Source organism: Phodopus roborovskii, unplaced genomic scaffold, assembly GCF_943737965.1.
Source record: "Phodopus roborovskii unplaced genomic scaffold, PHOROB, whole genome shotgun sequence".
NCBI classification, from domain to species: Eukaryota; Metazoa; Chordata; class Mammalia; order Rodentia; family Cricetidae; genus Phodopus; species Phodopus roborovskii.
In genome coordinates, this window is record NW_026126547.1 from 167702 (window position 1) to 190951 (window position 23250).

The 23250-nt window shown below is 42.0% G+C and overlaps 1 protein-coding gene across 1 annotated transcript; it reads right to left on the minus strand.

The window, feature by feature from the left end:
• Positions 1 to 11356: 11356 nt before the first annotated feature.
• On the minus strand, positions 11357 to 22127 carry LOC127233882 (sperm motility kinase-like). Its single transcript, XM_051200553.1, has 2 exons — positions 21939 to 22127; positions 11357 to 12268 (listed from the first exon to the last, which is right to left on the minus strand). Exons 1-2 carry the CDS (start codon positions 22125 to 22127, stop codon positions 11357 to 11359), a joined length of 1101 nt encoding a protein of 366 aa, XP_051056510.1.
• Between the last annotated feature and the right edge of the window lie 1123 nt (positions 22128 to 23250).

Consider the following 23250-nt stretch of genomic DNA (forward strand, 5'->3'; position numbering starts at 1 on the left):
GGATGACTGGCCCAGGAGGTTACACAAGAGTAGAATATCAAAATATTTGTATGGGCCTCAATTATACTGACTAATATATGAGAACCATGGTCAAGAGGATATATCAAATGTGGTATTGAAACAAACCTTGTAGGGGTGAGAGCTGGGAAGTGTGAGTAGGACATGATGGTGTCACATTAGTAACCTCCATGCCTGGCAAGTTATATCTTCTTGATGGCTTGCTCCTTGTATGAATATGCACAGACCATCTATTCCTCTCATATGCTCCATGGATCCCAAAACACCAAGGCAAGAAGCTCATGAAACACCCTCATACACCACCTAAGTATTATTCAAGACATTGCCTTAACTTTTCAAAATTAGAAACGAGCAGGCAGTGTCCCCAGCAAGAGGCTCCTGGTGCTGTGATTCACCCCACCCTTGCCACTAAGTGCCTGCCCTCCAAACACCCTGTGCCATAGCATGCACACTGTCCCTGTGCTATGGTTTAGCACTGGAAAAGAATGTGGGTCCAACAATCCCACCAACTTCCGGGAAATTCCTGGAGCTACTCTGAGCACACTAGACGAGCCAATACACACAGGACCACCTGTATCCCTGCCTGCTTCATCTCTGACCCCTACCACTGGTCCTCTGCCAGAGTTCTGTGTCCTGGCCAGAGATCCCCTTATCCCCAAGAGACCACCCAGAGTCCCTGCCTACTATATATTTGACCCCATTCGTTGGGCCTCTCCTGGAACCTGATATTTGACAACCATCGCCAGGCCCATGCCTCAGGAGAGACTTCATAGATAGCTTGGGACACCCAGAGCTACAGGCATTGAACTTCTGACGCACCTAAGCCCACCAGGGTGGGGCAGTATCAGAGAGAGAGAGAGAGAGAGAGAGAGAGAGAGAGAGAAACAGAGAGAGACCACACATGCACACACTGGAAGAAGCAATGGGATGATGGCAATACAATCAAACACCTAACAATAGAAAGAGAAGCATGACACCACCAGAATCTAGGGAATCTACACTAACTAGACCTGACCACCCCAAAGAAAGCAGATGAAGCAGAAGAGAACGACTTAAAAAATATCTTCATAAAAATGATTGAGGCCTTCAATGTTGATAGGAGACAATCCCTTAAAGAAATGGAAGAAAGAAAAAACAAACAAAAATTGGAAGAAATTAACAAATCTCTAAAAAAAGAAATTATGGAACACCAAGAAAAAACAATTAAACGTGTAAAGGAAACAGTTCAAGACTTGAAAATTGAAATAGAGACAATAAGAAAACAGAAACTGAAGGTATGCTTGAAATAGAAACTCTGGGCAAACAATCAGGAACTACAGACACAAGCATAACCAACAGAATTCAAGAGATGGAAGAGAAAAATCTCAGGTGCTGAAGACAAACTAGAGGAAATTGATTCATTGGCCACAGAAAATCTTAAATGCAACAAATCCTTAACAAAAACATCCAGGAAATGTGGGACATGTGAAAAGGTCATACCTAAGAATAATAGGCATAGAGGAAGGTGAAGAAGCCAAGCTCAAAGATGCATAAAACATATTCAACAAAATCATGGAAGAAAACTCTCCCAATCTGAATAAGGCCATGCCCATGAAAATACAAGAAGCATACCGAACATCTAATACACTGGTCCAAAGAAAAAAAACACTCTTCGACACATAATAATGAAAACACCTAACATAAATAATACAGAAAGTTTATTAAATGCAGTCAAGGAAAAAGGCCAGGTAACATATAAAGGCATGTTTTTGAAAACTACACCTGACGTCTCCATTAAAATCTCAATGTCAGAATGTCCAGGATACATGTTCTACAAGTACTAAGAGTCCCTGGATGCAAGCCCAAGCTACTATACCCAGCAAAACTTTCAATCACGATAGATGGAGAAAAAAAAGATATTTAATGACAAAGCCAGATTTTCACAATATGCATCTATGTATGTACAAACCTAGCCCTACAGAAAGTTCTGGATGGAAAACTCCAACACAAGTGAGTTAACTATGCTCACAAAGACATCGGCAATAGATAATCCCACTTCCACAGAACCCAAAGTAAAGCTGGGCAAATATGTTCACAATACCACCGCAAACAACAAAACGAAAAGAAATAAGCCTTAACAATCAATTGCCTTTACTTTACCTCAACAGTAATGGTTTTAACTTGCCTATAAAAAGACACAGGCTAACAGAATGGATAGGAAGACAGAATCCATCCTTCTGCTGCTTACAAGAAACACATCTAAGCTTCAGAGACAGACATTACCTCAGGATAAAGGGTTGTAAAAAGATCTTCCATCAAATGGACCCAAGAAGAAGGCATGTGTGGCTATCCTAATATCTAATATGTTAGACTTCAAACCAAAGTTAATCAAAAGAAATAAAGATGGTCATTTTGTATTCATCACAGAAGAAATACATCAGCACAAGTCTAAATTCTGAACATCTATGTCCCAAATACAAAGGCACCCACATTCCCAAAAAAGAAAAAGCTACTAAAACTCAAAGCTTACATAAACCTCACACATTTATAGTGGGAGAGTTCAACATGGGAGGAAGAAAACATCATCCGCAAATGGTGTTGGCACAGCTGGATGATAGTGTAGAAGACTGCAGATAGACCCATGTCTGTCTCCATGCACAAAACTCAAGTCCAAATGGATCAAAGTCCTCAACATAAATCCAACCACACTGAACCTCTTAGAAGACAAAATGGAAGGTACCCTTGAAAAAAATTGGTTCAGGAGACTGCTTCCTGAACATAACTCCAGTATCACACATTGAGACAGACAATTAATAAATGGGACCTCCTGAAACTCACAAACTTCTGTAAGACAATGGACACAGATGCCAAGACAAAACAGCAGCCTGCCAACTGGGAAAAGATCTTTACCAATCCTACATCTGACACAGGGCTGATCTCAAAATATACAAAGAATTCAAGATACTAGTCACCCAAACACCAAATGACACTATTAAAAATGGGGCACAGAGCTGAATAGAGAACAACTTTGAGATACCAATGTACTCTCAGAATGGCTAAAATTAGAAACATCACTGACAATTTATGCTGGAGAGGATGTGGAGAAAGAGAAACACTCCTCCACTGCTGGTGGGAGTGAAAACTGGTACAGCCATTTTAGAGGTCAGTATGGCATTTCCTCAGGAAAATGGGAATCAGTCTACCATAGGACACTGCAATCCCCCTCTTAAGCTTATACCCGAATCATCCACATCCATGCAACAAAGACAAGTGCTCAACTATGATCATAGAAGTATTATTTGTAATAGCAAGAACCTGGAAGCAACCTATATGCCCCTCAGCTGAAGAATGGATAAGGAAGATGTGGCACATCTACACAATGGAATACTACTCAGTGGAAAAAACAATGGAATATTGAAATTCACAGGTAAATGGATGAAAACTGAATAAACCATTCTGAGTGAGGTAAAACACTCACAATAAGGAGAACATGGTATGTACTTGCTAATATATGGATTTTAGACATAGAGCAAAGGATCACCAGCCTATAATTCACATCGGAAGAGAAAGTAGGATACACGGAGTAATCTCAGAGTTTCATATATGGTCCCTCACAGATAAGGAAAGACACAAAATCTCTTGAGCATGTGGGAAGTTGTGGGGGCAGTGAGTGGAGAGGGAACTAGGAGAAAGAGAAGGGGTGGAGAGGAAATCACAGGACACTAGGAAGATTGAGTGAGGAGAGGAAGATATGAGAGAAAGAGAGAGAGAGAGAGAGAGAGAGAGAGAGAGAGAGAGAGAGAGAGAGAGAGAGAGAGAGAGAGACCATAAAGAGGGAGCCATTATAGGTTTGAAGACAAGTCTGAATGTAGGGAAATATCCAGAGACCTAAAGACTGAACCCAACTAACAATTTGAGCTATCACTAATTCCCTTCCCTGATAATTAGATAGAGGATTAACTTATCCACTATCTTAGAGCCCTCACCTAGTAGCTGATAGAAACAGAAGCAAACACCCAGAGCTAAACACTGAGCCGACCATAAATCCAGATGTAGAGAGCAAAGACAAGAGCAGGCTACAAAAACATAGTGACAGCTGACCTGAACAAGGAGGAGCTAATGGACCCCCAGACTGATAGCTGGGAATCCAGCAGAGGACTGACTCAGGCCCCCTGAACATGGGTCTAAGCTAGAAGGCAGTCTAAGGACCTCGGACAGTGGAACCAGGATGTATCCATTGTGCACATAAGGATTTTGTGGGTGCAACCCCCCTGGAGGAATACTCTGTAACCTAGAGGCAGTAGGGTGGGCCTAGTCCCTTCTACAAAAGACTTGACAGAACTACATGACCCCTCCTGGAAGGCATCACTCTGTATGAGGAGTGTTGGGGGGATGGGAGGGGAGCGTGGTCAGGGGGTGGGAGATGTTGGGAGAGATGAAAAGAGGGTGGGAGCGAGAGGGAAGTGGGATCAAATGTTAGCCTGTGTCTTTTTATAGGTGAGTGAAGACTATTAATGTTGAGGGTGAGTAAGGACCATTGATTGTTGATGCTTGTTTGATTTAGGTTTGTTGTTGGCAGTGGTATTGTGAATATATTCGTTCTGCTTCACCCTTGGTTTCTGGTGTAGTTGGATTATCTGTTGCCTACATTTTTGTGGGTGTAGTTACCTTCCTTGGGTTGGAGTTTTCCTTCCAATACTTTCTGTAGGGCTAGATTTGTAGATACGTATTGGGAAAATCTGGTTTTGTCATTAAATATCTTGTTCTCTCCATCTATAGTGATTGAGAGTTTTGCTGGATATAGTAGCCTAGGCTGGCATCCGTGTTCTCTTAATACTTTTAGAACATCTATCCAGGACCTTCTGGCCTTGAGGGTTTCCATGGAGAAGTCAGGTGTAATTTTGATAGGTCTGCCTTTATATGTTACCTGTCCTTTTTCATTCACTGCTATTAATATTCTTTGCTTATTATATATGCTAGGTGTTTTGATTATTATATGTCGAGGGATCTTTTTTCTTTGGTCCAGCCTATTTGGGGTTCGGTATGCTTCTTGTACTTTCATGGGCATATCCTTCTTCAGATTTGGAAACTTTTCCTCTATGATTGTGTTGAATATGTTTTCGGCACCTTTGAGCTGGGCTTCCTCACCTTCCTCTATGCCTATTATTCTTAGGTTTGGCCTTTTCATGGTGTCCCACATTTCCTGAATGTTTTGTGTTAAGGATTTGTTGGATTTATGATTTTCTTTGGTCGATGAATCTATTTCTTCTAGTTTATCTTCTTCGCCTGAGATTCTCTCTTCCATCTCTTGAATTCTGTTGGTTATGCTTGTGTCTGTAGTTGCCGATTTTTTGCCCAGCTTTTCTATTTCCAGCATTCCTTCAGTTTGTGTTGCCTTTATTTTCTCTATTTCAGTTTTCAAGTCTTGAACCATTTCCTTCACATGCTTAATTGTTTTTTCTTGGCTTTCTGTACTTTCCTTAAGGAATTTGTTCATTTCTTCCATTTTTTTTTGTTTGTTTTTTCCTCCATTTCCTTAAGGGATTTTCTCACATCTTCTTTCAGGGCCTCTATTATTTTTATGATGGTAATTTTTAAGTCGTACCCTTCAGCTTCCTCTGCTTTGTTGCTGTGTTCCATTCTAGTTGGTGTAGATTCCCTAGATTCTGGTGGTGTCATGCTTGTCTTTCTGTTGTTAGGTGTTCTCTTGTATTGCCTTCTTCCCATAGCTTCTTCAAGTAGGTGTTGGTGGTGTATACCCCCTCTCCCTATGGTACTTCCCCGATGGGCTTATGTGAGTCTGAGATTCAATATCTGTAGCTGTGTGGTCCAAGCTCTCTAGGAGGTTTCTCCACAGACAGGGATCCAGGGATGGGGTCAAGGATGAGGATCCAGAAGAAGATGCCAGCAGGTACTCACAGTGGTCTCGCAGAGATAGGTGGATCTCTGGGAGGGGTCCGGGACTCCAGCAGAGGACTGGAGGTGGGGTCAGAGACCAAGCAGGTGAAAATTACGGGAGGTCCCGCGTGGATAGTCAGGTCTCCTTTGTTCAGAGTTGCTCCAAGAAGTCTCCCGAGTAGGGTGTACTGTTGGCTCCACCCTCTGTCCCAGTGCTCAACCAGAGCTACAGGACCATGGGTAGGGTAGGGCACAGGGTAGGGGGGTAGGGTGACAGTGGGGATGGGTGGGGGTGTATCAGAGCTCCAAGGGTGCTCTCGATGGGGACATGAGACAGGAGCAGCAGGATCAGGGGCCAACCCAGGGAGTTCAGGCCGGGGAAGGGGGAAAAGAGGTTGTAGGGGACAGGCAGCCCCGATTGGACCCAGACTCACCTCTGGCCTATAGCCGGGGGAAGAGGGCAAGGGCTGAGCTGGAACTTGAGAAGGTTTTCCAGGATAGTTGGATCTCACTGGAACCTGGAACTCTCCAGATGAGGCCTCTTTCTTTGGCAGAGGCCTGGATTTGGGGGTCAAGGATCTTGCCCACAGGAACTCAGAGTCTATAATACCATTTTCATAAGTTTCACAAGTTTCTAGAACACAGACACACAAGTTCAGCAAATGTACAGAAAAAACAGTATCCACTGACAATGCAGAGAGAGCAAACATCCAGATGAGGAGAGATCCTGTGGCAGGCTGTCCAGAGAAATCATATTGCTAGCAATGCCCCTGGTAGCATTTTTGATGGCATTCACCATCAGGACAGCTACTTCTGGTATTATTTTCTGATCAATGCATCAGATCCAATCACTAGTGTGTATTGAACATGATACAGCTTAGGCATCTATTCTTCCTTCCACACCCTCCTGCTGAAAGTGAGTCTTCCCAGATTCTGTAAATGTTGGAAAAGCTGGTTGGCTGGCTCTCCTCTTGAAGGGGAGATGTGGGGGAAGAGCAGGAACAGGGCTGGCAATTAACCAGGGCTTCTTGTTTTGATCATGACACAACTCAATTTGTGTTTCAGAATAGGGAAGGTTCTTTTTCCTTTATTATTTGGTTGCCTGTGTTTTAGGGATTACAAAATCCCTTCACAGGCATGTATTCATGCTCTGTTTGGTCCTGGGAAGGATTTGTTTCTGAGCGGGTTCTACATGATCTTCAGAGTGGCCCAGCCATCTTCTTTGCTCAAGCTGACATACTGTTATCCTCTGCTGGGTTGTCTAATTCTTCAAAGATGATATCACAGGGTCTAGATGGGTGGTAGCGAATTCAAAGTTTATGGTGGTGATGAGGTCTACAAAGCATGGGCTATGTTTTATTCATATGGATATTGTCCTGTGAGAAGTACATAAAGCACAACTCCCAAGCTCCACATGAGGCAACCATAACATCATGGAGTTTTTCTTCAGCCAAGGACTCTGGAGATATATTGGGGAAGGATGGAAGACCTCCTCCAATGTCTGCCCCTCTGTGAGATGAGTTGTCATTCCAAATTCACATTCTTTGATTTTTCCATCTCTGTTCATAAGGATATTCTCTAAACTTAATATCATGATATGCAATGAGTCTTTGTTGGAAAAAGTGCACTGCTGACACAACCTGTTGAAATATTAGTCCATGTCCCTCCTTCTTTAGATAGCCTTGTCTTTGAAGAACATAGGATACAGAGACCTCAATTTGTCGGTCTCCCTGTCTTCTGGATTGAGGGGGTCAAAAGCACATGGATTATTTGCTAGTTTGGTTTAGCCTGGCATAGATGGGAAGAAACTGAGTTGGAAACAGTGCCAAGGATAATTTGGTGTTTTGAAGAGTTCAATTAAAAAATAGGTGTGTATATAAAATGCTGCTGGATATCTACACTTGACAATCAAGGGAATGCTTTACTTCCCAGTACCGAGGATTGCTGGTAACCTGGGATGGTACAGCTCAAGTGGGGAATAATGATAACTTGGCCCAGTGTGCCTTTCTTTAATTGTGTGTACATTTTTCTGGTCCTCTTTGAAGCATCAGGGAGTTTTGAGAATGAATAGATGATCCTGTCTGTAGGCCAGTTACAAGATCAGTCCATGGAGTTCTGGAGGAGGTTCCAGCAGACATAGCTCTGCAGCTCAAGAAGGTGAACCTTACAATTGGGATCCTCTGCCTACCTTCCTACATGAACTTTCCTTAATTCTACTCATGAGGAATAAAGAAAGTCATTTGGGCCCTCTGATGTGGAAGAACCCTTTAGTACTCTGTGAAGTTGTGACACTCTGATCTGTTTACTTAAAAGCTGGGATTTCCAGGCACAGAGGGTTCTGAGGAAAAGGGCAGAGACACCAGACTCAGAACAAAGAGCATGGCCACTGCAAAGTAAAGGTAACTGATCCATGTATAGGAACACAGGATAAAAGACATTGGCTAATTACTGTTATAAAAACTAGTTAGGAATCAGCCTAAGCAATTGGCCAAGCTTTCATACTTAATTATAAGTCTCCAGGTCATGATTATGATGCTAGGTGTTTGAACAGGGAAAGACCTCTATACCCAGCAAGAGACCTCTCCTCTTGCAATTGCAGTTAAGGAAAATAAGGGGTTACAGGTTAGCCTGATCTGGAGAGAGTGGCTTTGAAACTTATCCATCTACAAAACGCTCCACTAACATGCTGGTAAGACAATCTGATTGAGAACATTCCTCAATTGAGGTTCCCTATTACCTCTTATTTGAGTAATGCTGATGAAGAAAGACTGTATAGAGGAGATATTCTCTGTGTCTACACTTCTACCTACACACATCTACACTCACAGAGACTCACGATGATCTCTAAATCTTCTCTGTGAATCTGCCATTCCCTTCTATACTATGGGGCCAGTGCACATGGGAGGTGCACACAACTGTGAGCAGTCCATAATTACTCATAGTCAGAGCACCACTACACAAAGAAAATCAATGAATAGGATGCTTTTAAAAGTGCTGTTTAGCACTGGGGTAGCATAGACTTAGGTGAAAAACACACACATTCCAACACTTGAAAAGGCATATTTTCATTAAATGGAACCATGGAATTCCATGTTGGAAATAGGAGCTCTGAAATTGTAGATGTCCAGCTAATTTTGTAAACATAATTACATTTTCCTAGGTGTTGCTGACAGTCTAATAATCCATACAATTTCTACTGTCCCAAATTCCACTCAAGAGAACCCATCTAGGAAATTTGTCTAACAAAACCTTCTCTCAACATTTAAAAATCAACAAACAGCAGCACTAGGCTTTTAAAAAGGCAAATTAATCTCTCTTATGCATCATGAGGTCTTTAGCTTTTTAATTTATTTTTGATTATTTTGATAGTATGGATTCTGGACGCAGGGTTTCTCTGTACCTTTGAAGGCTGTCTTGGAAACTGACTCTGTGGACCAGGCTGGCCTAGAAATTAGAGGTACATCTGCCCTTGCCTAAGGATTGCTGAGATTTAAGGCGAACACCACCACTGTCCTGCTTGCTTCATGGGTTTATCATGCTATTTTGAGTTATCTGAATATATTTACAATGATTCCTTCAAAAATTTTGTCTCAGATTTTGTTTCAGGGACCCTTCCCCTTGGCCTATTGGTCATTTGGGGAGACTCAAGGGTGTCTAGGATTTCAAATGTTAGCTCTGTGTTTGTAAAGGGGATTAGTCTTTTGGGTTTAGTTTGTTGGTTAATTGCTTCCAACCGACTTGTATTGCTTTGCCTGGGCATGAGGTTCATGGCTTGGCTATGCTTTCTTAGGTGTGTGCTGCACGAGGCTCAGCTGTGGAGACACATAGTCCTGGTTTGTCAGTGGGATTCGGAGATGATTTCATGTGAGAGGTCAAGATACCAACCCAGGGTTGAGAACTGTATGAAGACACTGTGCTAGGATGTTTTCTATTTTTAGTAAGTTGTTTATTATTTTAATTTTGATTTTACATTCCAGACTCAGTCATTGCTACTGTACCCACCATTACCCAACCACTTGGCTCCCCCAGTCCACATCTCATGGGGAAGGGCTCCCACGAGGATTCAACAAAGTCTGGCACATTAAGAAGGGGCAGCACAGGTACCTCTGCTAAGCACTTTGTCTGAGCATGGCACCCCAAGATAGGGAATGGGAGGCAACTAGCTAGCTCAAGTACCAAGGTTTGCCCCTTGTGCCACTGTCAGACATCCTCAATAGTCCAAGCTTCATAATTTTTTATGAGTACAGAGTGCCAGGTTCAGACCCCTGAAGTCTCCAGAGCTGTTGGACTAGAGCTCATGATTTCCATGAGCTTGATTTAGCTGTCTCTGGAGCATTCTCCATCATGATCTTGATCTTCCTGGCTCATAGATTCCCTCCTTCCTGTCTTAAACTGTCTTCCTAGAGGTTGGCCTGTTGCTTGGTTGCCGATCTCATCATCTGTTTCAGTCAGTTATGGAATGATGACTGGATGATGATTCTTGACCAAAACCACAATCTAATTGCAAGCTTACACCAGTTAGGTCATCCTCTCCATTATTGCTAAATGTCTTAGTTTGGTTACTTCTGGCAGATTCTTGTCATTAACAATAGGTTCTTTATTAAATTAACATAGACAAACTAATAAAGAGGAAAACATTTTGATGGCCAAAGCACATAGGTCTTTTATACACTCAATTTTTTTGTTTTTTTGTTTGTTTGTTTGTTTGTTTGTTTTTTGTAGGTTGCAAGAGTGTCCAGGATTCACCAGGAAATTGTTCAGGAAGACAGCACAGTTCTCTGAGTGCATGGGATAATCGTTTCTTTATCAGTTTCCAGGCCCTGAATGCACTTGATCCTGAGATTGTGGGTGGAACCTGAGGCTGGTCATTGGACATGTTGATCCTCAAGGGTGGTTGCTGCAAAGAGGAGATTGTGCTCAAAATCGTTTTCGGTGTTGCATGCAGACCTGATTCACATGTGGTACCATCACAAGGCTGGCTGTCCACAGACTTCATGTGCATTGCAAGGTACCTGTAGCACTGTGGATGACATTAGCCATGCAGACATTTCCTTTCTTGAGTCTTTCCTCTGAACTGGGCAACATCTCTAAGCAGGAGAGTTTCTCAAGCATGTTTTCACTTTGGAATCTCTTGGCTTTTCCTTCTTCACCTTCCTCCTCCAAGTTATACTTCCCAGCTTATATAATTTTATGTAAGGAAGGTGTACTGGCAGCCCTCTTCAATGGGAAAAAGGGCTGAAGAGCTCCTACACGGCTGGTGTTTAAACAGGACTTCCCATTTTTCTGATGACACTCCCCAGAGATCAACTTATGTTTAAGTATATTGACAGTCGCTGCTAATTTAGTATTTGGTTGTCTGTGAGTTAGGGTTGACACGATTTCTTCACAGCTATAGCCACTGGTGCACAATATGTCTACGACCCTCAGAAGGATTTCCTTCTTTGCTGGTTCTACATGATCTTTAATGTGGCCCAGCCATCGTCTTTCCCCGGAGCTGACTTATTGTTATCCTGTGCCTGGTCGGGACTGCGAGTAATCGTCCAATGATTTGGCAACAGGGCTTAGACAGGTGGTAGGGAAGTGGATATTTTGTGTTGCTGATGACCTTATGCATACCATGATAAGTCCTTTCTTCATATGGAAATTGTCCTGTGACCAGCACATAGAGGACAACTCCCAAGCTCCACATGTCAACTGCCAGCCCATCATAGGGTTTTCCTGCCAAGATCTCTGGAGCCATATAGTGCAAAGAGCCACAGCCCTTTTTCAACATCTGCCCCTCTTTGAGCTGAATGGCCAATCCAAAGTCACAAAGCTTGACGTTTCCAGCTCTGTCGATAAGGATATTCTCCAATTTAATATCACGATGTGCAATGAGTCTTTGGTGGAGAAAGTGCACCGCAGTCACCATCTGTTGGAATATTGGTCTAGCTTCATCCTCTGTCAGATAGGCTACTTTCCTGAGGAACATCTCCAAATTCTTTCCAGGAACATACTCCATAACAACATAAGTCATGTTCACTGTGTCAATGGCATGAAAAAATCGAACTATATTTCTGTGTTCCAAAGACTGAAGGATCTCTACTTCAGAGGTGTTGTCAGCCACAGCAGTTGGATTTTTCTCCAGCACCTTGACAGCAACCTGTGTATTTGTAGGAAGATGGCATGCAAGCTTCACCACCCCAAATGAACCAAAATCTAGAGATTTTAAGATTCTGAAGTCCTGATGGAGGATCTCCTCTTCCAAGTGCCTGACCATGATGCTCCCTGCAATTTCACTCGTTTTATCTTGTTGATAATTCGTGGTGAAATCAATGCTAGAAACAGGAATGAAAGTAATTTTACATGGTGGTCCAATGCTATGAATTATCTTCTGTGAAATATGACAGATCAAAAAATGTATGATGCACCCAAAGTCTTAGAGATATACAGCCACCTTGTATGTGTAAGCAGCTTAACCCCTTTCATTATGAACTTTCTTGTTGGTCATTGTGTTTGTGGCAGCAATAGAACCACGAAGACAAACACCAAGTTCCAGAAAACACTTCTTGAAAGAAAAAGGAAAGGAATGTCTGAAAAATGATCCCAGTGTCAGTATTGCCTTGAGCCACCAAGCAAATGAGCACACAAATAAACACTAAACTCCTTTCCTCAATGAACATAGATGAGAAAATCATTTCAGAGAGTCCTGTGTACTTTACATTCATCTCAGCAAAACACGACAGATCCCTTCATTCACAAGGTAATGGACTCACACAGGAAAAGGATTGGACTTCACACAAAACAAATTAACAATGGCATAGCATATAAGGAGACTCTGGGAGGAGCCCACACTAAGCACATTGAGTTATGAACCCCAGTGTTATAATTCAAGTAGCTAGAACCAGATATAGTTTCACAAAAAACAAAGCAGATACACAAGCTGAAATCAGATCTATTTTGTGTTGTCTGGGTCAGGAGCAAGCAGGGAAACTGAGCTTTTTCCAAAGTCATGATATCTGACACAAAGATATGCAGGAAGGATCGAAAGGCTCCAGGAGAATATGATCAAAGTACAGCACAGGCATGTTTCAGATGGTATAATCAGGACCCCCATCTCAGGGCCTCTGCTAAGGAGGCCTCAGCTTTAGAGTGCAAGGCTCAGGCTAGATCTGCCTATCAGCTTAAGGAACACCCGGAGTTGCAACATTTGAGATCTTTGACTCCCAGCTCCAGTCTTTTGCTGGAGCCTGATCATTGATAACCATTGTCAGGCCCCTGCCTGCAGTAAAAACTCCTAGAGAGCTTGGACCACCCAGACCTACAGACATCCAACATCTGACCCAACAAAGCCCATTGGGGAAGTACCATAGAGACAGAGACACCTACCGGAATAAGCTGTGGGAAGATGGCAATGCAACAAAACACCTAACAACAGAAAGACAAGCATGACACCAGCAGAATCTGGGGAATCTACACAAACCAGACCATAACACAAGTCAGATGAAGCAGAAGAGAACGACTTAAATATTATAATCATAATCATGATAGAGGGCCTCAAAGAAGATGTGAGAAAATTCTTCAAAGAAATGGAAGAATAAACAAGCAAAAAATTGGAAGAAATGAACAAATTTCTTAAGGAAAATAAAGACAGTACAGAAAGCCAAGAATAAAACAATTAAGCAGGTGAAGGAAACGGTTCAAGACTTGAAATCTGAAATAGAGAAAATAAAGACAAACCTAAGGAATGCTGGAAATAGAAAAACTGGTCAAATGATAGGGAACTACAGATGCAAGCATAACCAACAGAATTTAAGAGATGGAAGAGAAAATCTCAGTCGCGGAAGATAAACTAGAGGAAATAGATTCATCGACCAAAGAAAAGTGTAAATCCAACCAATCCTTAACAGAAAACATCCAGGAAATGTGGGACACCATGAAATGCCAAACATAAGAATAATAGGCATAGAGGAAGGGGAGGAAGCCCAGCTCAAAGGTGCTGAAACCATATTCAACAAAATCTTTGAGGAAAACTTTCCCAATCAGAAGAAGGACATGCCCTTGAAAGTACAAGAAGCATAATGAACACCAAATAGACTGGACCAAAGAAAAAAAACCCTCGACATATAATAATCAAAACACATAACATACAGAATAATGAAAGAATACTAAGAGCAGTGAAGGAAAAAGTACAGGTAACATCTAAAGGCAGACCTATCAACATTATACCTGACTTCTCCAAGGAAACCCTCATGGCAAGAAGGTCTTGGATGGATGTTTTACAATTCTAAGAGTTCAGGGATGCCAGCCCAGGCTACTATAGCCAGCAAAACTCTCAATCACTATAGATGTAGTAAAGAAGATATTTAATGACAAAGCCACATTTTCACAATATGTATCTACAAATCCAGCCCGACACGGGCTAACAGAATGGATGCAAAGACAGAATCCATCCTTCTGTTGTATACAAGAAACTCATCTAAGATTCAAAGATAGACATTACCTGAGGGTAAATGGTTGGGAAAAAAATCTTCCTATCAAATGGACCCAAGAAGAAAAAAGGTGGGGCTATCCTAATATCTAATAAGTTAGACTTCAAACCAAAATTAATCAAAAGAGATGAAGATGGTGATTTCATATTCATCACAAGGAGTCCATCAACACAAAGTCTCAATTCTGAACATCTATGGCCCAAATGCAAAGGCACCCACATTCGTGAAAGAAACAGCACTAAAACTCAAACCTCACACACTTATAGTGGGAGACTTAAACACACCACCCTCACCAACAGAGGGGACCACCAATCACAAAGTTAATAAAGAAACAAAAGAACTAACAGAAGTCTCAACTGGGTTTAACAGACATCTATAGAACTTTCCCTCCAAACACAAAGAATATAACTTCTTCTATGCTCTACATGGAACCTTCTCTAAAATGGACCACATACTAGGCAATATAACAAACCTCAATAGGTACAAGAGAATTGGAGTATCAGCTGTATCTTATCAGACCACCATGCATTAAAATTGGAAATCAACAACAACACAAAAGGCAGAAAACCTACAAACTAATGGAAACTGAACATGTACAATGGCACCACACCTGGGTCAAAGAACATATAAAGAAAGAAATTAAGGACTTCCTAAAACTCGACCAGAACATACTCGAACTTATGGGACACTTTGAAAGCAGTGTTACGAGGGAAGATCATTGCACTAAGTGCCCATATGAAAAAAACAGAATTATCTGCACAACTGAAATCCTTAGAACAAAAAGAAGCAAACTCAGCCCGGAGGAGCAAACACCAGGAAATAATCAATTTGAGAGCTGGAATCAACAAAATAGACACCAGGAAAACAATACAAAAAGATCAATGCAACAAAGAGTTGGTTTTTTGATAAAATCAACAAGCTACAAAACTTTCTCCAAACTAACCAAATTGCAGAGAAAGAACAACTAAATTAACAAAAATCAGAAACGAAGAGGGGAATATAACAATAGACAAAGAGGAAATCCAGACAATTTTCAGGTCATACTTTGAAAACCTATATTCCACAATATTTGAAAATTCAAAGGAAATGGACAAATTTCTGGGTAACTATCTCAGCATTATTTGTAATAGCAATGAACTGGAAGCAACCTAGATACCCCTCAACTGAAAAATGGATAAAGAAGATGTGGCACATCTACACAATGGAATACTACTCTGCAGAAAAAAATAATGGAATCTTGAAAATTGCAGGCATTGGACAGAAGTTGAAGGAACCATCCTGAATGAGGTAACCCAGTCTGAAAAAGATGAAAATGGTATGTACTCGCTCATATATGGATTTTAGATCTAGAGCAAAGGATCACCAGCCTATAATTCACACTTCCAAAGAATGAGGATACAAGTTGTATTCTAAGAGAGTCATACAAGATCCCTCACAGAAGGGGAAAGGAACTAGTCCTCCAGTGCACATGGGAAGGGGGGTGTTGGGCAGTGAATAGAGAGAGAAGTAGGAGAAAGCAGGTGAGGAGAGGAAAGCACGTGCGAGTCAGGGGTAGGAATAAAAGACAGAAAAGGGAGAGATGGAGAGAGAGAGATGGAGAGAGAGAGAGAGACCAGACATACAAGGGGGAACCATTATTGGGTTTGAAGAGAAAAATGAACCTAAAGAAAGGTCTAGAGGCCTTCAAGACTGCTGCCAAGTAACAATTGGAGCAACTGTGGAAAGGCTACCATAAATGCCCTTCTCAGATAGTGAGATCAACAACTAACTCATCCCCCATCATGCAGCCCTCATCATGAACCTGTTGGAAGGAAACAGAAGCAAAGACCCACAACTAAACACTTAGTCAAACTAGAATCAAGATGCAGAGAGAGAGGAAAAGACCAGGTTGCAGAAACACATAGAGACTGCTGACCTGAACAAGGAGGAGCTAATGCCCTCCCCCAGACTAATAGCTGGGAATCCAGCATGGAACTACCTCAGACCCACTGAAATTGGGTCTCAGCTAGAAGGACTGAGCAGTCCTAGGTACCTGAGACAGTAGAACCAGGATGTATTCCTGGTGCACAAAAGGACCTCGTGGACGCATCCCCCATACAGGGATAATCCATTAACCTAGAGCCAACAGAAAAGTCCTAGTTCCAACTTCAAATGACTTGACAGATTTACATGACCCCAGCTGGATAGCCTAGCCCTATACAAGGAATGGGGGTGAGATGATGGGAGGGGAGGGTTGTCAAGGTGCACGGGGGGGGGGGGGGGAGAGGATGAGAGGGAGGAAGAGAGAATGGGAGGGAGGGAGGGATGGAGAGGGAACTGGGATAGACATGTAAAATAAAAAATAAATCAATAAAAATGAAAAAAGATGATATTATCAAAACGGCATGTGTGTTACATTAAAAATGTTTTAAGACAGGACAAAAATGCAAAGAGAAATAAGATAAAGTTGAACACAAAGAAAGGTCGAGGGAAATACAAGACTGCTCCCAACTAACAATCTCAGCTTCCGTGGAAAGGCTACCATAAATGCCCTTCCCGGAGAGTGAGATCAACAACTAACTTCTCCATGGAGTCCTCAACTAATGCCTGTTGAAAACAGGAGCAAACACCCATACATAAACACTGAGTCAAACTAGAACCCAGAAGCAGATGGAGAGGACAAGACCATGCGGTAGAAGTACATAGAGACAGCTTACCTGAACAAGGAGGAGCTAAGGGCCACTAGACTGATAGCTGGGAAGCCAACAGAGGTCTGACTCGGACTCCCCTGAATATGGGTCTCAGCCAGAAGGTCTGAGCAGTCTGAGAGACCTCAGACAGTGGAGCCAGGATGTATCCCTGGTGCACAAAAGGACTTTGCAAACATATCCCCCATGGAGGGATAACTGCCTTATTCTAGAGATAGGAGAGAAGCCCTAGTCCCTACTTCACAGGACCTGTCAAATCTACATGACCCCAACTGGATGGCATTCCCCTACATATTGTATTGTGGTGGGGGGTTGGGAGGGGAGGGTGTTTAGAGTGCATGGGAGAGGGTAGAGAGGGCAAAAGGGAGGGAAGGAGGGAGGGAGGGCTTGGGGGGAGGGAGGGAGGGAGGGAGAGGGAACTGGGATCAACATGTAAAATAATAATAAAAAAAAAAAAAAAAAAAAAAAAAACGCTTTGACTCCAAAATTTAAGTTGAAGAACAAGTTACTGGGGAAAAGTATTTCTATTTTTGTTTCCACAGAAAATGAAAAGATGTGGATTCCTTCCAGACTAATGTGGTTTGATCACACCAGACCGCCTGAAACAGAGTACAAGCTGATCCTACATTCCAAACAGCTGGACAAAACAGCCCTACAGACTACAGCTAGGATATCTGAATCTTCTTCGAATCCCCCAAGACAGCGCCCCTTACCAGCAGGAAGTAGTTTGGAAAGAACGACGCCCAAATTCCCAAATATTGTGTATAAATGTTTGTTTTCATTTAATTGGACTTTGTTATATAAAATTAAATAAAAAATACTCTATATGCAAAAAAAAAAAAAAAAAAAAAAAAAAAAGAAAAGTCCTAGTTCCAACTTCAAATGACTTGACAGATTTACATGACCCCAGCTGGATAGCCTAGCCCTATACAAGGAATGGGGGTGAGGTGATGGGAGGGGAGGGTTGTCAAGGTGCATGGGAGGGGGGAGAGAGGATGAGAGTGAGGAAGAGAGGATGGGAGGGAGTGAGGGATGGAGAGGGAACTGGGATAGACATGTAAAATAAAAAATAAATCAATAAAAATGAAAAAAGATGATATTATCAAAACGGCATGTGTGGTATATTAAAAATGTTTTAAGACAGGACAAAAATGCAAAGAGAAATAAGAGACTTAATTTTCAAAACTGAATATTAGCTGAAGATTAATAGCGAAAGTAAACTATAGGCATACATTAACCATAGAACATATACTAACATTGTAAAATAAATAGGAAAGACCTCACATAATTCTAGGGAAGGGAAATAAAACCACTGGGAGACATCTTCACTACGTTGAGGTCCAGTCCACTAGAGATCTCCAAATCTAGACCATTCTAACATTCCAACTGCAGTGTAGGAATCAGACAGTGACTGCAATGTCCAAGGAAAAGGCCCAGTTCAAGACTGTGTAGACACTACCTAATATTAAGTGTTGCTCATGAGCCCTCTGTGCAATTTCACAAGAACAAACCTATGGTGAATTTGTGAGTGGTGAGAACTGGCAGTGATTGTGGGATTTTTTTCTTTCTTGTATTTCTTTCTCAGAATCTTGACCATACCAGTGCCCTAGTCATTTTCATCTTGTCTGTGATAAAGTCCCATGGAAAAGTCAATTCTGGGAGGAAGAGTTTATTAGCACTCTGATAAGGAACAGACTTAGAAGCCCTGGAACTAGGAAACTGTGGTTTTTACAGAGCTGGGTGTTTAGGTTGGCTGGTGACAGTGAATCAAATTTCTCTGCTCATCAAAGTCTTGCTTCCTAGACAGTTTCAGCAGTGCAGCTTTGTGCAGTGTTCCAAGCAAGCAACACTTGCTACTGAAAACCAAGTGCTCACAATGCCTGAGATAATGTGAACTAAAGCACGGTGCTCCTTTAAATGAGAAAGGTCCCTGTGGTCTTAGTCATTTGAGTATGAGCTTTTGCCATATGCAGGGAATTTCATGTGATGGAGCCTTTTTAAATGTATTACTCAGGATTCTCTAAGCAACAGAGTATCTCATACAATAATTCAGTCACCACCCCCACCACCTTCCATAATTCATTGGAATGACTTACAGACTGTAGTCAAAACTCCAAGAGGTTTTCAATCCTCAAGGCCGTATCTCTCAACAAATCTTCAGTATATGCTGGAACACCAAAGAAATAGTCTCTAATTCCAGACGTGGAATGGACGGCTAACCAGGCCTGGGCAAGGCAGGAAAGAGCAAACCCTCCTTCTCAAATGGCCTTATATAGTCAACCAGTAGAAGGTGTGGCCATGATAAAGGTGTGTCTTCTGGCCTCAAGATCCGGATTAAAGGCGTGTGACTTCACACCTCCCAGCTCTAGATCCTCCTAGAGGGGTATTTCATACCTCTTGATCCAGGGTAAATCCATCAAAAAAGGATGTCTCCCAGGGGTGCACTCCATGTCTAGGTTGAGGTTCATTAGAGATGTAGTGAAGTTCACACCCAACAATGTTATCCCAAAGGCAGATTTCCATCACTGGGCTTGTCCTTGAGATTAAGGAGTCTAGCCTATTTCATTCCCCTCTCTCTGCTTCCTGATTCAATTTGAAGTTCTGAGAGTTTCTTCTTACACTAAGGCCTTAATGACTTCAGAAGACTGCAGTGTGTCACACAGTACATTAATCTGCCCAATGAGCTTTACATGCAAATCTTCACTGTAATTAATTCTTGGATTGGTTCCAGATTTCTTATCTTTTGTCTTTCCTTCCTTTCTCCCTTCTTTCCTTCTTTCCATCCTCTCTCTCTCTCTCTCTCTCTCTCTCTCTCTTTCTTTCTTGCAATCTTCCTTCCTTCCTTTGTTTCTTTCTTTCTGGTATTTTTGAGACAGGGTTTCTCCCTCTTGTTTTGGAGCCTGTCCTGGAACAAGCTCTGTAGTCCACGAAGGTCTGAAACTCACACACATCCTCCTGCCTCTGACTCCCGCTTACTGGGATTAAAGGTGGCACCACTGACAATTGGCACAAGCTTTGTTGTTGTCTTGGATTGTTTTTTTGTTTTGTTTTGTTACTTTTAGTTTTTTAAAGATGTTCTTATGTATATCAGCTTTGGTTTTCCCGGAATTCTATTTGAAAATGAGATTAAGCTTGACTTTTTGTGATCTGGGTGCCTCTTTCTCTAGATTATGGGATTAAAGATGTTAGCAACTCCTACCTGACAGTTTTTGGGTTTGGGGGATATAAGTACTAGACCATCACTGACACTTTTTCGATACATCATGCCATTGCCCAGCTTCAAAGTGATCAAGTGGCTAGGCAGTTCTTACAGGGTTTGAGGAATGATCAATGTGAACTTCTGGCTGCCACCCACCTCTCTTCCCTGATAAGCACCACCACGAGTTTCTACTTTATTCATCTCAGCAATCAAAACGATTTTTCTTGCCATCTAGTCCTCCATGGTGAGTTTCCTTCTTTTTTCTGGGGCTTTGAACTGTTTATTCTTTAATGTGACTATCCTCCATTTTCTTCATATAGGCATTTAGTGCAATGACCTTTACTCATTCTACTGATTTCAAAGTGTACCATAACCTTACCTATGTCATGTCTTCATTTTTATTGAATTCTAGGAAGTCTTTAATCACTTTCTTTATTTCTTCCTTGAGCCAGGAATTTTGCAACTGGGCATTTTTTCAATTTCCACGAGTTTATAGTATTTCTGCAATCTGTTGTTGTTGAATTCCAACTTTAAAGCATGGTGGTCTGATAAGAAACAGGAGGCTATTTCAAGTTGTTTGGATATGTTGACATTTGCTATGTTGCCAAGTATGTGTTCGATTTTAGAGAAGGTTCCATGTGAAACTGAGAAAAAGGTATATTCTTTGTGTTTGATGGAATGTTCTATAAATGTCTGTTAAAGCCAATTGGGACATAATTTCTGTTAGTTCTTTTGATTCTGTTTTAAGTTTCTGTCTGGTGGGACTGTCTTGTGGTGAGAGTGGGTTCTTGAAGTCTCCCACTCTAAGTGTGTAAGGTTTTATGTGAGATTAGAGTTTTAGTATTGTGCCTATGTATTTGTTCCATAGATGTTCAGAATTGAGACTTCATCTTCATGGATTTCTCCTGTGATGAAGAGAAATCCCCCAGTCAACTAGTCCTCTTCAGGGGCAATGGCTCCCATGAGGATTCAACAAAGTCTGGCACTTTAAGTAGGGGAAGTACCAAGCCTCTGCCTTGCATTTTGCCTGAGCATGGCATCCCATCATCAGGATTGGGCTTCAACAATATAGCTCAAGTACCAAGGTTTGATCCTTGTCCTACTGTCAGGAGTCCTCCGATAGTCCATGGTTCACAAGTGTTTCCCACATACAAAGGGCCTAACTCACAGCCCATGAGTTACCATAGGTGATGGTCAAAGAGTTCATTATTTCCATGAGCTGGGTAAAACTTTCTCTTTGAATTTCTCTATCATGATCTTGACCTCCCTGGGTCATATTTACTCTCCTCCCTCTCTTGGTCTGTCTTCCCTGAGGTAGGCCTGGTGCTTGGTAGTAGATCTCTGCATCTGGTTCCATAAATTACTGAAAAAAATGACTGAATGATGATACTTGGTGTATACCCCAATTACAGGCTTAGATCAGTTTGGGCATCCTTTCCCTTGTTGGTAGGAGTCTGAGTGTGGTTCCTTCTTGTGGATACTTGTCACTTACAATATGGTCATTATTAAAATAACACAGTCAAAATGCAAGGGAGGGGAACATCTTGGTGGCAGAACCAATGGGTCTCTGAGAGATGTAATGTCCTCTGTTTTCCTTGAAGCTTACATTAGGGTCCAGGGCTCACAATGCAATGGCTCAGGAAGAAGGCACCGTGCTCTGAATGCATGGGAAATTTGCTTCCTCACCTGTGTCCAGGACCTAAATGGCCTGGATGCAGAGATTATGGGCCTATACTGGAGCGTGTCATTTTCCATGTTAGGCATCAAGGTTGGTTGCTCTATAGAGAAGTCAATATTCAGGATTCTGGTATGTGTGGCTTCCAGAGCTGATTTGCAGGCGTGGAGATCACCATTCAGGGTCTCTTCAGACTTCATTTCGATTGCAAAGTCCTCAGGACCACTGTAGTGGACATCAGGACATTTCCTTCACTGACTATTCCGTCTGAGCAGGGCATCAGCTATAAGCAGAAGTATTTTTTTTTATTTCATCTGAGCAGGGCATCAGCTAAAAGCAGGAGTATTTTTTTTTTTGAGCATGCTATAACTTTGGCATTTCTTGGCTTTTCCTTCCATACCATCCTCCCCAAAGTCACAGGTCTCAGTTATATGAGTCATGGGCAACAAGTGTGTATGATAACAAAATGGCTCCAAACGAGGCAGAGCCCAGATCTCTTGGATTTCCTGAATGTATTAAAACTATGGACAAGAATGAACCCTGTACTGGAGGCTGGAGGGAATCGTGTGCCAACCTGACACAAGCTAGAGTCATCGGAGCTCAATGGAACTCAGTTGAGGAAACACCTTCATGATCACAGCAGTTAGGCATTTTCTCATTTAGTAACCAGTGGGGAGGGCCAAGCCCAAAGGGAGTGAATCTCGTAGACTTTGGTTCTGGCTTCTATTCTAAAACAGACTGATAAAGCCAGTAAGGAGCACCCTTCCATGGATTCTGCATCGGCTCTTGCCTCAAGGAACCTGCTCTATTTAGTTCCTCTCCTGACTTTCTTTAACGATAAACAGCAATCTTGCAAGTGTAACATGATTAAACCCTTTTTTCTGAACTTTCTTATTGCTCATGGTGTGTTGTTACAGTCTTAGAAACACTAGGCCAAACACCAAGGTTATTAAAAATACTTGATGAAACGGAAAGGAAAGGAATGTTTGCAAACTGATCCCTGTGCCAGTATTCTCCTGTACCTCAAGCAAATACTGGGAGGATGGAAAAATTTGCCTAATTTTCCCTAGACTCTGCCCCCTGGCAGTGAGTAGGCAAAAGGTCATTCTTGACTGTTTACAACAGGGTGGTTTTACAACAGCATGTGACTGAATGAGAACAGGAAATGAACTATGTTACACTACCCAGAAGTCCTAGCAAAAGCAGACTTCCTGGGCTAAACACTACCCAGAAGCCCTAGCGAAAGCAGACTTCCTGAGCTAAGTGCAGGCTTGGATAGCTCAAATTGATTGGTCCGCACTGGATGCTATGAGATGATTGGTT

Bases quoted from the DNA above. Each gene is read 5' to 3' on its own strand.
- LOC127233882 (XM_051200553.1), bottom strand. From the start codon at position 22,127: ATGAAGTCTGAAGAGACCCTGAATGGTGATCTCCACGCCTGCAAATCA. The intron at 12,269-21,938 runs GTGAGGAAGCAA...CATATTTCACAG, and splicing joins CATTTAGGTCCTGGACACAG to AAGATAATTCATAGCATTGG.